This window comes from Anser anser (genome assembly GCF_964211835.1).
Source record: "Anser anser genome assembly, chromosome: 2".
NCBI classification, from domain to species: domain Eukaryota; kingdom Metazoa; phylum Chordata; class Aves; order Anseriformes; family Anatidae; genus Anser; species Anser anser.
This window is the reverse complement of record NC_139721.1, coordinates 119,155,261-119,171,258: the sequence shown is the minus strand read 5'-3', so window position 1 is coordinate 119,171,258 and position 15,998 is coordinate 119,155,261. Positions and strand designations below refer to the sequence as shown.

The 15,998-nt window shown below is 42.4% G+C and overlaps 1 protein-coding gene across 1 annotated transcript in view; it reads left to right on the top strand.

Annotated features, from left to right (window-relative positions):
• The first annotated feature begins 14,686 nt into the window (after window positions 1-14,686).
• CMTM8 (CKLF like MARVEL transmembrane domain containing 8) overlaps window positions 14,687-15,998 on the top strand; it is a 35,910-nt gene continuing 34,598 nt past the window's right edge. Inside the window, exon 1 of the mRNA XM_083823174.1 lies at window positions 14,687-14,866. Within this exon, the coding sequence (XP_083679300.1) occupies window positions 14,690-14,866 (177 nt within the window). The 5' untranslated portion in view covers window positions 14,687-14,689. The remainder of the gene's footprint in view (window positions 14,867-15,998) is intronic.

Here is a 15,998-nt window from a genome sequence, read left to right as displayed (position 1 = left end):
GTTACTGTGGGAGCCGCTGGAGGGCACTGGTGGGTAAGTGACCAATTTCACCTGTTCCGCAGTTACTTTCCTTCCCATCGATTTCTGAGTCTCCTTAGGTTCCTCTGTGATAGCAGCTGTCTTACGCTGTGTTCATAGTATTTGAAGATAGTTATGGTTCAGCACCAGATGCATGCATTGAAGATCCATTGGAAATGAGAGACCAAGCTTGCTATAAAACACCAAAACTTTACTACCTCTGCCCAAGGCCTGGTCTTTCCTGCCTTCCAAGACCTGCCCAGTACACGGCTACAGCCTCAGTCATGGACAATACAGTCTGTGAGATCTTTCAACATCACTTGAGGTCCTGTAATGTGCACCCAGCAATGCTTGTTTCTGTTGCTTTCTGTTGCATCTTCAGGTTGCCAGAGGAGGAGAAAAGCACTATGTTTTCTTACTGTTTACATCAGCTAGAGGAGTGGGGGTGTCGCAAGTGTTGGACTAGGGGCAGCAGGTCCACTAATGCCTCTCTGAGGTCTCCTGTAGAGGCATGGGAAAAATGCCATGAAATAATTAAATTCTTGTCAGCATTTTCACACAAGCTATAGCTCAAAGTCACGTAGAGAGAGAGCAATTGCCAAGAGATAGGTGAGCTGCAGCCGCTGGCGGAAAGGTTACATAGCTTTTAAGTATATCATCCTTGTGGATGTGAGCTGTCTTTGGATGGTCAAATGATAAACAGACACCATCTCCTGCATTAGCTGAAAACTCCTCACTAGCTGTTCACATGAGACAGGGACTACAGCTGTCAGTTCTTGCTTTGTTTTGTTTGCTTAGCGTTTGCTCTTTTATGAGTTTTTTGTGAATTAAGAGAACTCAGTTCCATAGACACTGCTTGGTTGTGGGGCACCATACTGTAAAAGAGGCATGGTTGGGGTTTTATTGGTGAACAAAATAATGTATTGTCTACCTGAAAGCCTACCATAAAATAAGAGCAATGTACTATTTCCTCATTTACAGACAGGGATACTGAGACGGGTAAAGATGGTTGCCCAGCAATCCTGTGACAGGATGCATTTTATTCCTAATTTTAAGTCAGTTTCATCCATTAGGTCATTTCTCATTGTACTTGTAGCTCACAATTGGTATTTATTTTAAGGGTGCATGAAATCAATGTAGAATAAATATGTAGGTGTTCAAAAAGCACTATCTAAATTCTAAATTCGAAATCTGAGTAAACAGGAAGGTAAAAAAAACATCACAAGAGAATTAGGATGGATACATTTCTGTCATAGGGGCATTATCTTCTGAAGAAATAATGTTTTCTCGCTAAATCATTGCTTACAGGACTTTATTTTTATTTTTTTTTAGTTGTCTGATGGTAAATAACACACAAGCTGGCTCTTTTATGTCTGTCATATACAGGAAATGTGACAGACAAGAAATCACTTTCAGGTGGGCTGTGCTGATGCTTGTTCATAATGCTCGCACCCTGGATTTAATTGTAAAGCTGGAGTCGTACGAATGAAGTACATAGATATCACAGGGGCTGATTAATGCTGAGATAAAACATTGTCCTGTTACATGTGGCATTTCATATTAATAGTGTAAAATTATTTCTCTTCCATCTGGTTCCTGGTCACACTGAGTTCTTCACCGGTGATTTGCCATGAGCTGATGGAAATCTGAGCATGAGAAGCTAACACTTTGATTTTGAATAATGGATGAGAAGAGTGTCTGCCTTCAATCCCTGCCTTCAATTGCAGCATGTGCAAAGGAGCTGTATCTGGCGCTTGTATTAAATGCAACCTAGTTCTCTTCTCAGTCTGTTCTAACTTGATTGCAGATTCCTGCCAATGTCCTTTGGGTACAGACTTTCAGATACTCTCCATGCAACAGACTGGTCCTGCTCCTACTGAAAGCAGTTGCAGAACTCGACTTGAACAGGAGGACAGTAGGGTGAGACCCAGCAGAACAGTGGCGCTGTCAGTTCCCCATCTCTAAATTGGATTCACCTGTTTATTATGTTTACGTATTGCCTACAGTATCTGTTTTAGAGAGATATTGTAGAGGGTAATTGTAGGGAACATCAAGAACCATATGTTGATTATTTCGATAAGTTACTAGAAGCAGCATGCGTTACAGCTTTTAAATGTATGTCCTTCTTGTAACTCACGCCAATTAAGCACAGTTCTGGCATGTGAGCGGTCTTTATTGTTCAGATGGGTAACTGCCAAAGGCTGCTCGGTGTAATGCATATTGCCCTCTGTGACCTTAGCTGCTTGTTGTGACTACAGTGGGTATTTGGTTTTTTCAACTGGATGCAAGTCATTTAGCAGCTTGCTCCCTAGGCCTTTTCTTGAAATCTGTTCCAGCTTCCTTCTCTTCCTTACGGAGCTGCACCTCTACATGCTAATTTGCAGGGAACCTTAAGAAGGGTTCTTCGTATCAAAAGGTGGGTGGGTGTACACATGAATGCATGCGTGCTCAACTCTACAGGTAGACCCATACCTGCCATTTCTTGAAAGTTTGTATGTATAAGAAATCCTCGTAGAGGACTGTGATTTTTGCACAAGCTTTCAGAAAGGCCACCAGGATGACCAGTCTTCAGCTGCCCTTGCTGTAGCTTCTTGGCTGTGGAGCTAGTGTGTAGATCTCTTCCAGACCATCCGGCAGTCTCTGCTAGGATGGCAGTAAAACAGTTTGGGTTAACTGAAAACAAGGCTACTATTTTAAGAGAATAGTATTATAAGTATGCTACAAGTCTCTGACACTCTGAAATGCCACGTTTGTACAAATAAGGTATATCCCATGTTCTGGTGAAAATCAAGACATTAACTGAGCTAGTATGCCTATTCTTTCTCCAAATCCAGCTTCACTGTAAACCCCACTTAAAAAATTGCAAACTCTTTCTTCACGTTCTTTTTATAGAAATATGCTCTGATTTTTAGCGGGATGGATTCTTCATGAATACTTTGTGTTTAGAGGACTTAGGGAATATCTTGCAGTTTGGTTACTAAACACAGGCAAGTAGTAGGCTCAGAAAGCACAATGTTGGGGGTTTTTAGATTGCTCTTTTCTTTTTGAAGGGTGGAGAGGATTGGAAAGCAAGCCAAATCTGGTAGCAAGCACTGGCAAGGTTCCTGGTATATGTAGATTGTAATATGGAAGCGTTTATGAAGCATTAGATAGTATCTGAAATGCAAACTTCAAACACAAAAGTATGTTCATCAGCTTCTCAGTGACTGCAAGCCAGTTTTGTTTTTTTTTAACGTGCTGTTCTTTGTGGTACCTACTTCGTATATTGTTGCATGAAGAAATAAATCAACATATATTGGAATGTATGATTCTGCAGGTTCCATACTCACTGGAAAGTGAGCTGCTATATGTTGTGATAGCTGAACAGAGCCAGCCTTGGCTGTTCTTGTGCTTTGGGTTAAAGCCCAGTTTTGGTATGTGTTTTTACTGGGGCATTTAAACCCAGATTAGAAATTTCTCAAATTTCCGCATACCCTGCAGAGTTGCATTTGAATGTGACAGATGCTTGTGGTGGTGGTGTTTTTTATGTAGACCTCATCTGCATCATTTTCTTCAGACTTCAAATTAGGTGGTAATTGCAGGAGTGCTAGTCATGCCAGTCTTCCCTTGTTTGTGTTTTGTCTTATCCTCTGATTTTCTTCATCTGCATTTTTTCAAGCTCTAGGCTACTACAGAGAAGGAATACCTTTTGTCTTATGTTTGTTGCCCAGTAGAGAGACTAAGTAAAAAATCTTCCAAACTATTATACACTTACGGACATGGTTTAGTGGGTGACTTTGATAGTAGGGTGATGGTTGGACCAGATGATCTTGAAGATCTTTTCCAACCTTAATGATTCTATGGTTCTGTACTGTTGGTTTTAATCCTTCTTACACTTGCATCTTGCATCCTGTTGTATCTGTTATGTTTACTATTGCCATACTCATTCAAATAACTTTTTTTTTTTTTTCCTGAGATTTTGTCTGGTAGACAATAGGGGAAGAGACCAGATGAGACCAGTGCAAGGGCTGGTAACACAACATGCACTGAAATGCAGGAGTCAATGCAGCCTGTCATTCTGTATCAGGCACAGCTTCACAGTAACTGTGCAGTAATGTTCTCTTCAAAACTAAAACCTGGGAAATGTCTCCTCAGGAATTTAGCAGCTGCTGAAGTGCAAGAGAGGTTTCACAAGCACACTCAATACATCAAAATGCCCAGAGATACAACAATTGCTGTTGAGTTCCCCGTCCCTTCCATGTATCACTATCCAAGCAGTATATGGAAAACTTGAGATTAGAAAAATATGCTGTTCATGCACTCTAGACAGGTTATACAGAGGAAATATGCACTTTATTCACTTCACGGTGGGCTCAGGAGAGTTCGGAAGAATGTAGATACTCATGAGAAAGGCTGGCAAGAAGTGGTCAGAGATTTGCTACCTCCTTGGGGTAAAGGCTCCCATTCTTTCTTGCACACACTGCATTTAACAAGTGAGAAATAATTAAAAGTGTTACCTACCTTTCCGTCAGTTCATGGTTTTCTTGGAGCTGAGTTAAGCAGGATTCAGTCTAATTAAGTAGCCAGAGATGGACTCTTAAAGCAAAGCTCCTTAAAATTTTCTTCCTGAAATTCATAGATAATTTTCCTGCCTCCCTCTTGAAATTGCAGATTGAGAGCTAGAAGTGGAAGCCCCAGGAAAAGCAAGGTACCATAGCCCCAGCTGTTAAGATCTATATGTGATCTTAACAATCAAATGATTATAATAGTATCAAGTAGCTGTGGCCTGGTGTCACCAGAGGCTGAGGTTAAATGACAGAAATTGAGAAGAATGCTCTGGGGACACTCCTGGTGCATTTTTATCTGTATAAAATAGGTCCTGACCCACATGTCAGTCTTGTGGGTTGGCAGTCTTGCTGGTTCCTTCCACATGAGAATTTGTGCTATGTGCAAGCTCTCCTCTAGTGCAACACCAGCATAACTGGTTTTCTTGTTGCTATTTTAATCAATCTGAAAGTGAAGAGTAGGGGACTTGCTTACATGCTTTGTGAATTATCGCACTTTATGGTGACAGGGACATGAAAAACACTTACGTGAACTGGTTGCATTTAGATAGAACCTGTCATGTCAGCATGGGAGCTGAGTAAAGGGACCATCCAAGGGCTGGTGAGCAGATACCGAGAGGTTTAAACATCTCTGCTCTTCATCTGGACTGTTAAAGGGAAGTTCCTGAGGCTGCTGACTGTGCTGAACATGTCCCAAAGACCAGGTGACTTCCTTCCCCAGGACTGCTTGCTATCTACCTGCTTCTGTGTGTTAAATACACCTTCTAAAAGAAGGAGGTGAGTGCTTGTGCACAGACATCACTTGAACAGGGAAAATGTTTGATTTTCCAGTCTGCTTTCAGTTCTGAAGTATTACAGTGCTAACAAGATTTATCTCTACTCAGTGCGGTATTCTTGAGCTTAATCAGTCACAAGTCTTTGTTTAGCTAGACAGAGTTTTGGAAAGATTATTTTGTTCTTGAAAGTGTTACTTGTCTTGAGATGATTAGTAAAATATATTGAAATCCAGTAGGCAGATCTCAAGAAACAGCTGACTTTCATATGCAGATCTTCACAATATGGATTTGGAATGTTTGGGGTTGGTGGTGTTTGGGGTTGGAAATTTTTTATATTTGGTGCAGTCTTCAAGCAAACACAGCCTCATGCATCTGCTTCTGTTCAGAATCGCTGACTGATTATAATGCATTAATGCCTTTTTCTAGCACAGCTTATGTCAGGGGACTTACAGGGTACGCACACACAGGGGAAGGGCTGCTTCTCTGAGTAACACTAATGGAGAAAGTACACCTCTCTCTGCTGCTTCTCTTATGGTTGGTGCTTGCTAAAAGTTATTTTCAATCGCATTAATTCTGTTTATGAAAGCCTGAGGACTAATGGTGTCTTTTGCAAGGCAGGGATACATACCGAGCAAGTACCTGGGAGATGTAGTCCTTCAAGTCCTCCCTGTCTTCGACTTCCCAAAATTTGCAGGTGAGCTTGGACTCTATCACTCGCACAGCATGGGAGGCAGACTGTGGGCCTGCTGCCCCCACGTTCCCCTTCCCTAAAGAGGCAGTGGTTGTGCACGCTCACGGCTCCCATTTTGAGCTCTTCTGAGAAGGCACGATGAGATACTTGGCTTTGTAGTACAGATGCCTTCACCAGCATCTTTTCTTTTTCCTTTCCTTTCCTATGTGTGTTTTTCTGCTGGTTGCCTTACGTTCAGTTGGTTTACAGAGGGGATTACTTTGCAGGCTGTAGAATTTCAGCTGTAAGTAATTTTCTTAAATTCCTCCTGTTTTTATTAGATAGATACCTTAAAGTACTCCCATAAAATATCCCAGTGTTGTACGTCGTTATTGATGAAGGTAACTTATTAAAGTCTGCATTTTAGCACTGATAAATCTGTGTAATCCCATTACTTGTATTTCTCTTATTGGTGAATTATATCAAGAAATCTTGCACTAATGAATTCAGACAGTCCATAAAAATAGTCTTCTAGCACAAGAAGGATGATTGTATGCAAGAAATAATCACAGATTTCATCAAACCAATAACTGGTTTGAATAAATCCTTGCTAACTTTGATATTTTTCCTTGTACTGTCTGCTTGAACAATGAATCAAAAATACAATCTTCCCGATTAGTACTTCACTGAAATAATAATCATAACGTCACTTAAAAAGATAGCACAGGACTTTGATGCATGACCTTCATTTGCACACACTGAGACAGTTTGGTTCCTGAGCCTCTGATTGAATCCTTATGAGGAAGGTGAATAAAATAACATTTGATTGGCATATCAACCACACTGCTTCTGTGAGACGATCTGTTTGGTATGTTCAGTGACTTTAAAAAAAAAATAAAAAAAATTGTCTAGGTCTAGGAGACATTCCTTTAACTATACAGATATCTAAATACCCCCACCACAGCAAGTACTTCCAGTGGAGTCTGAACATTGTTGGACATTAATGCCAGCCAACCTCAAAGTCCGTAGTAAACCAAACTTCTTAATTGTGAGGTGTATAGGGATGGTTATGTTACAACAAATGTTGTGTCAGAACAGTCTCATAGTTAATGCTAAGTCAGACGTTCATGAAAATATGATGGATTTAATTAACCTCAGTATTAGTAATTAGAGCCCCATCCATATCAGCGCATCCTCTATGTACTCCAAATCTAATAATACAATCCAGAGTGCTGTGCCATTTAACATTAAATTCACATCTAAATACCTAGGTAATGAGGCTGCCCTCATTAGATGGGCTGTATTTGAGCTATACTGTGGGCATTTAGTAAAATCCTTCTTGGTATGTTTCTTCATGGTTCAAAGAGCTTACATAGCCTAACTCCTATCGGCTCTTCTCCCGCTCTCCTAAAATCCCCGACTGAAAACCCTTTCTTCTGAAATCTCTTTTCTCTCGCTGATCTAGCAAAGAAGCGTTATCCGTGCTCAGTAGCTAGTTAGTAGGGTGATAAATGACTTGACAGGATAAGCTTTTTCAAGACATGTCATAAATGGGATAAGGCTTTGTTCTGGGGAAATTCCAGCCCCTCCAAAATGCAGCCTGTCACCCATCCCTGACTGCTCTATAGGCCGGTATGATGCAGCAATCTTACACGGTCCAAAGCCTGTGGTTTTCAAAGCAGACTAAGTGAATTAAGAAATTTAACAAAGTTAATTTTCTGATTCCTTTAAAAAACCCGGCAACACACTTTGTTCTCCCCAAGTATGTGCAGCCATAACAGAAAAATCGTTCTGTCCTCTAAATCTCCTATTTCTCTTGCAATGACTGTTTTCAGGAACCTAGAACAGAAGAATGTAGTAAGTGTCTTGCATCACTGCACTTATTTTTTCATGAACTGGCACAAGACTTAGCAAGTATCAGCAGCTTTGCATGCTGCTTTTGTGCATGTCTGCAACGCTAATGCTTTGAAAGCATCCAATAATGATTTATAGCCATGAGAAGTGTTCTGTGTATTCACAAATACTGGTGTATGCATCTCTGTGCTCTGCTTTGAGTTAAACTTGCCTCTGTTCTGTGCTATGGGGATTTTTTTTTTCAATTGTTTCAGGGCAAAGATTGTGCTATGAATACAAATAACGAGGTCGTTTTGTTCTTGGTGTTTATGTAAGTATTTTGGCATTGGTCTATTTGCAAAGATAGAATGCTGATTTGAAAATACTGATACCATATCGCTGCCACTTGAGATTTCAGTCCATTATGTGGTCTAATGTGTTCCTATGTTAAAATTTTTCTCTTCTTATAATGGCTAGATGTTAAATGTCTTTATCCCGTACAGAATGGCTATGCAAGCCAGCATGGAGAGCTGAACAGGACAGTAAAACATCTGCCTGCGTTACTCTGCCTTCTCCTGCTGATGTGTTCTCCAAGACTTCAGTCAGTCTCTTGCTAGGGTCACTGTTCTCCTCTCCTGCACTTCTGGCCCCTACAACCGGGCACTTATACTCTGTTACCTCTCCCCAGCCAGCTGCCACCTTTCTCAGTAGATCCTTCCGTCACAAAACAGGTCTGTCTGCCACAAAAACACGCCTGTTGTTCCTCTTGCCTGTCTAATTCCTTCTGATTTCACAAGCCCCCCAAACTTTGGAGACCTGAGCTCTCCCACTGGCTTTTTTTTCTTCTCCTAGATGAGGATTTTCCACTCTTAAACCTCACAGCCCACCTGTGTTAAAACAAACAAACAAACAAAAACAACAACTGACTCGCCCAGCACAGTACTTTCATTAGCCAGGTATTGGCCAGACAGACTTGTGACATCCTTAGTTCTGTTACATCTTCAGGACAAGCAGGTTCAGGCCACCTGAACATCAGGAAATGAGTAGGGGGTTGGTCCTGCATGTATACTATGCAGCTGGGTGAGTAGGGCATTAACAAGATTTTAGCTTTGTGGAATTAATCAGAATTCATTTGTATGGTTTCTCAGATAGGGTAGCTTGGTAAAGAGTATATTTTAAGTAAATCCACAGCTTTGAATTAGACTTCAAATGACAGAGAGTCTAGTGCTTTACTTAATAAACTATTTGAATAGCTAATTATGCTGTATTCAAAATATTTAAAAAGAATAAAACCAAGCATGCTTTATTTTCAGTCTGAATTTGTCCAACTTCAGCTTCCAGCCATGGTGCTTGGTCAAGTCATTGCCTGCCAGCTACTGGATGTCTTCTCTCTGTGTATGTCCATACACAGCAAGCTCAGTTCACCTCTTAATAATTTAGCATAATGGATCGTGCACTTCAGGTCTCAGCCATTTCAGGGTTTTGTACTGACTGCAGCAGAGCACGAGGGCTGTCCATTAGTAAAGCCTGCAAGCGAGCTGATGCCAGAAGCTCTGAGGTAACTGTAAGCTCTGTCCCCAAACATGGACGATGCTGTGATGAAACCACGGTGGAATTGTTCGGTCTTTCATTAATTATCTGCAAACAAACATGGCATTGATGATTGTTGAGGGTGATCTTTTCCTCCAGCTGTTTTGCACTAGGCTTAGGTGCTGTATAAACATTAACTGCTGGGATTTAAACATTTATGCAAGCACCATCCTTGCCCAGTGGAGACCATACATGTCTTCAGGGGAAATGGTTATACTCTCAAGTACTGTACTCACTAGTACCTGTTTGAAATATTTAAAGTTCTACAGAGGGGTGGTGACCCCAGTGAAAATATATTTTATGAGTGTGCCTCAGGGACAGCCTGTCTGGACACGGTCAGGGGCCAAAGGCTCCTTCCTCACATAACGCGGCACCGGACACGAGCATTCAGGTGACTTGGGATTTGCAGGTGTGAGAAGGCAGGGCCATCAGCTGCGCCTGGAGCTGTGCTTGCACGCTCACTGTATCTATAGAATAGCTGAGAAGCAGCCCTTGAAATAAAAGATAGCCATACTCTTGCATGTACGTTACAAATATGAGGTCCATGGCCCCAGAACATGAAAACTGCAATTTCTACTCCGAGCAATCCGTACGTAGACTCCACGCTTCCCGCTGTGAACTAAATGAGTAGGCGTGCTCTCTGTCCTGAAGTTAAGCATGTGTGTGTAGCATGCAGGGACTACATCTAAAGTACAAATCTGCTCTGGAAGAACTAATTTTTCCTCAACGCAGTATCTAAGGCATGGCTGTATTTCAGGGTTGGGAGAAATTTTTAGATTCCCAGAGCAGACATAACAGCTGGTGAAAGCCTAACACACAGGAAATACATGGCTTATGTACTTTGTCATTTCTTTTCTTAGTGCGGTCTCTATCACTGAATAGTTTACTTAATGTCATGGTAATGGGCTTCAAAAATGAAAAAAAAAATCATGAAGTCAGCATGTTACTTTCACAGCATGAAGTTAATTCTTCATATGGCAGTTCACAAGTCCTAAGTTTACTGGCAGGTAAAATGTCAGTGTGTCTGCAGTCTGGCCTTTGTCCATATCATCCAAATAAACTTCGTGTAAAGAAATAAACAGTTGGAAGAAAAGGTGTGTGGAACATAAACAGCTAATTTTGTATTTTCCAGCATCAGGGCAGTAACATTTCTATCTGATGACCAAATCCCATGCACTCTCATGTGGTGACTATAATTTCAATTGGTATTGACTTGAGAGTCATTAATTTTGGGGTGCCCAAGCTGCAAAGCCAAACAATTCCCATGTCCAGTAGCCCTATGTACAAACACAGATCCTTCTATGGATTTGCAGAACAACAGATATTTTGAAAATACAGGCTTCTCATCTATTTTCTCTCTCTTGCAGCAACATTAGAAGAGCCAAGAATCTTGATCACGAAAACCATCTTTACTTTGCAAAATACTGATTCACATACACGGTCATTTGACTTGATTGATCACTTGGCATGTTTATAGTGTATGTCACTAATAAAGTACAAGTCAAGGATTTCTGGTTTGGGATAGTGTAAATCAGTTTTTCTGTACAGTCAGGTAAGCTGTCAAAGAGTAATGTATATTATTATTTACTCTAAATACATAGCTCAAAGCTGATTCCAAAAAGCCATTAGGAAATATTCCAAATATTTATTTAACACTTGATTTAATGCTTACTAAAAGTATCTCATCCTCGGATTAGCACAGTGGGATGTCAAGGGTGAGAATATTTGTCCTGGACATCTGACACCAATCCGTATTCCTTACATTTGACCCAGGTTCCACGGAAAGCACAGTTACTTTCTTGCCCTCTTCAGAATAAGCACACTTACATTTCTTAGATCACTCCATAGTTGTTAAAAAACAGTAACTTTTTGTTGTTGACTGAAATCTGCTGATGACCAGTGAAAAATTTCAATCACCTTTTCTTTTATATATTTACTTGTTTGACTTAGCTAACAAAAAACACCAAATAAGTTTGACATTTGAAAATTCTAGGATTTGGAAAGGGTGAAGGGAAGGTGTATTTCAAAACCAGAAACACAGTTAAGGAAATTCCAGTCAGCTCTGCTCCTTGGTCCTGTGAGTCTACTTTAATTAGCACTTCCAGCTGGCTAGATTGTTGCTAATAAGTTAGTTATAGAGAGCTCAGTCAGAAATCTCAAATATGTTGATACCTCAGGATTTGAGACCCAAACCAGCTTAAATGGAAGAATCTGTTAATTAGATATCAGGACACTTCAGGAATAAGCCCTTTAGTTAGAAACATGGTAATACTTTTATCATATATTTTGCTTTTACTAAAACATTTACACTGAAAGGCTTCAATACATTACTTTTATTTTCTAATCACAGTTTACTTTGTGATGAGATATATTAGTTGACAAACAAAGGTAAGAATCTTGACTGATGTTTGAAAGGCTCACTAATCCTTCCCTTGAAAGGTTAATTTAAAATACAGAAAATGAACCACCTTCTTCTCTCTTGGTAGTTTTGTAATAAAAGGTTGATTGTTCAAGTGGCAGCATTCAATTATTTTGCTTCTGATGCTATCTATGCGTAAAAAAAACCTAAGTAAGCTCAGATAGTCCCTGCAGGCTTTTCAGTTCTAGCCTTCAGTGCAAGGATGCAAAACAAAAAATGAGAGCCTCAAAGTCAACATTCAGAATGTAAAGGGTTATTCTGTCAAGTTAGAGAATTAAATTTGCTTCCTGGAATACGAGCAATATAGAAAAGTTTCTATAGAGCGTTTGCCTTCTTTTTTTCTCTTTTTAGTGAAACTCATTTGTTGAATATGTTTGCTGGAGAAAAAATGCTAATTAAGGAAGTCAGAGTGGCAGCCAGTGTTCAGAGAAGTTGCCCAGAAATATAGCCCTTCAGTTCTTGTTGAATTAGTCCCAATACTTGACCTCTTCAGCAGACTTTAAAAAAAAAAGTATGCTATATTAATAGTTTTAGTATAGTTGAAACAGAAAACAAATGCCTCTCTATTTGTTTCTGTTTTACTTTTTTTTCAGAGGACCTGGGATGCTCAAATGATAGACATAAAGACCTAAAGCAATGAAATATCTTAGTCTGATGTGTGGTCGAAAAAGAAACAACACTGGCCTCCAGAACTTTAGTGAGCACAATACGCAGTTTTAGTAGTATGCATCAAAGTTAAGCCCACTGAATAAATGTCCTGGAAACACATGCATCGTAAAATAAATCAGCTCTCAATGGGAAAGTGATGTGAATTACTCAAACTGTTACCTGTAGGTTCGTGCCTGGTGCAGCCTGCCAATAAGCACACAGAGTCAGAATCCACACAAAGGTCTTTTAATTAAATAATTATAATTCGATTTACATTATTTAACATTGCTATTAAACATTAATTTAACATGATTATTTAACATTAAATAATCAACATTCTGAAACTCATATTGATTGCTACTGGCATGAATTTTAGCCCCACATTTACTCATTTACTGATCTTATGTATGAGAAACTGAAAAGACAAGCGTCACTCAGAGAAGTAAAATCAGTGTGTTACAGTGGATCCTCACTAACAGCAACAGGGGCATCTCAAAGTGGCGCTGGCATTGGAGCAGAACTTGGCAGCGCTGAATGATCTGATAACACACTTTTTGTTTGCAAGCCAGTCGAAGCTAGTCTCTAAGCAGACCAGTGCACAGATGTGTTTTTTTCCTTTAACATCTCAGCTCCTATTTAAAAAATGGGTAAAATAGGAATGCAACCAATCAGAAATGCAAATTACGCCACACACAAAAAAAAAAAAGATGGTAAAAAGTGTAAAATCTCTTAATGTGTTTGAGATGTTATGTTTAAAGGCTTCAGCATGTGGTTCACCTAATGGTCTTTTTTTTTTCTTCCTCACAAAGCAGTGTATCTGTATATCATACGATGCCGAATGACCGGCATCTCATTCTGATGACCTGCAGCTCATGTTTGCAAAGCGCTGCCACATTTTTTCTGCCACCTTAACACAAAAAGTCACCAGTGCCTATGAGTATTCAGAAACTCCAGAGCCTGAGCCAAGGCACACCTTCAAAGAACCCCTGTGGAGCCTGTGTTGTGACACACTTACACTGTGGGGCAGGCACAATCACGTATGAGCAGCAATTCCTTTGGGTAATTCACGTTTCCCGTATCGCTGGGAGAAAACTCTGCCATCTTCCTCCTCCCTCTCCAGCTGTTTCGATCCCCCGCTGAAAGGTAATACTGCAAAATCCATCCTTTGTTAGCCAGCAGGAGAGCAGCAGTAAACAATTCGAGGACAATAGCCACCAGACATATGGAAAACACTTCAGTTTTACTGAGCTGCCACATACAAATGCTTTGCTAATGAGAATTCCTGAACGTTGAAAGAAACTATAACCTGCTGGCTTGTTGTTGAAACACTGTACTTTCTGTGGAATGGAAGATTGCTCGAGAAGGTCTGAAATGACCCGGAAATGATTTTTTTTTTTAAAAGGGGACACTTAGGACAAGACTGGAAAGCTCTAAAAAATACAGGTTAGGGAACAGCTCCACACTGGCAGGTGGCAGATAAATAATGACCTCATACTTTCCATTTCCACTGTCCTTCAGGGTTTGCCTTCTAAAGAGTTCTACGCACCGTGGAGACTCTTTTTTTTGGAAGACCCCAGCTGGCTCCCCATTTCACCCCTCAGAGGGCTGCAGCCCCTTCCAGCCCTGCTCATGGCCCCCTGTGGTGCTTCCACTCCCTGCGGCGCAGCCACCCCTGCGTGTCCCCCGCCCGTGCTGCCCACAGGTGACAGTGCAGGGCACTGACGCGTGACGAGCGTGGACCCACCAAATGGCGCCCAACCATGGGTTTGTTTCCTCAGGGTCTTCTTCCAGAGGTTTGCTCAGCCCGTCTCCTCACCCTCTCTGGGACAATACACGCTCCCAAACCCTCCGCGTGTACCAACACCCCACAGTCAGGAGGCGGCTTCAGGCGGCCCCACACAGCCCTCCCAGGGAACCCTCCCTAGCGCTGGGGTCCCCCCGAGCCCGGCCTCCCCACAGCGACCCCTGAGGCGCTGCCGGCCCCGGGCCCGCTCCCCCCGGGGCTCAGCCTCCTCCCCGCGGCGCCGGGGCCACACAAAGCGGGGCGGCGGCGGCGCCCGTGAGGCGGCCGCCCCTGCCCCTGCCCCTGCGTCCCTGTCCCTGTCCCTGTTCCTGTCCTTGCCGCTGCCCCCGCCCCGCCGCCGGGCTCGGGGCCGGCCGGGAGGCTCGGGGCAGCCCCGCGGCGCCGACCATGGAGCCGCCGCCGCCGCCGCAGCCGCCTCAGGAGCAGCCGCCGCGCCCTCGGTCCCACACGGTGACCACCACCAGCAGCTCCTTCACCGCCAACCTGTCGGCCAGCTCCAGCACCCTCGCCTACGACAGGGAGTTCCTGCGGACCCTGCCCGGGCTCCTCATGGTGGCCGAGATCGTGAGTGGCGCCGGGCAGGGGGGCTCGGTGGGGGGGGGGGGGGGGGACGTGTTGGGACGTGTTTTCGGGTCATCGCTGTAAAATGTTCCTGCCGTGTTTTGTTTTCACACAGTTCGCCGCCTGAAAGAAAAAAAAAATACATATATGAATAAGTAAACAAGCGTTTCAGCGGTGTGGGTGAGGCATCAGAAGCGGTGGGTGCCCGCAGGTGAGGTGTCTGCGGGGCTGCTCCCTCACAGGGCAGCCCTTCGAGGGAGACAGCGCTCCTGCCTGCTGAAAACACCTCCAAATTATCGGTGATAACACTTCCAAATTATCAGTGAAAACACCTCCAAATTACCGGCCTATGTACACCTAACACGGGGCGAGCAGCCTGTGGTCTCCTGCAGCCCTTGCGGTATCATCAGCCCCTGTAGCAGGCGAAGTTTGGGCTGATAACTGATTTTTGGAGGCTTTTCTTAATGACATTGATTGTACACGCTTTATAGTTTACGGTGCACTGATAGCCATGACACGAGAGTTAATTAAGCAACTTATCTTCGCTTTGTAGGTCAATAAAAACCATTTCCTTATGCTCCTGGTGATTAGATAGATATACATATGCCAAGTGGGATATGAGCCTTTTGGATTTGTCAATAGTTTTATTTTTTGCAGGTACTTTATTAGGTGTGAATGAGTAGACACATGGGCACATTCTGGGGTTTAGTCACTTGTCTTCGTGGTAGGTAGCAAAAAACACAGCACTGGGGCTGCTCTGTGGGGATGCCTACCCCTCAGATCAGTGTGTTAAGCAACAGATACGCAGCATCTCCTCTTAAAAATAGCACATCTGTTTTAAGTCAGCTCATCTACGCTATTAATAATTAAGGATCTCAAAGAGTCTGCTGCCCCAGCCAGTTTTTTTGAGTTTCCTGTGTGATGATGTTGCTTTGATGATGATGGAAATATTACTTAATAGACCAGATTCATTTTCAAGGCTTGAAAATATCGAGCTTCGCTACAGCGGTGGCATGACTTCTATTTGCTGGCTTTGAAGTAAAATAAACAAGCAAAGCTTCGGGCTTACGTGCGATCCAGAGCCTCCGGCTGGAGCAGTGCCCTTGGAGAGAGGATGTGTGTGACAAGGTGCCCG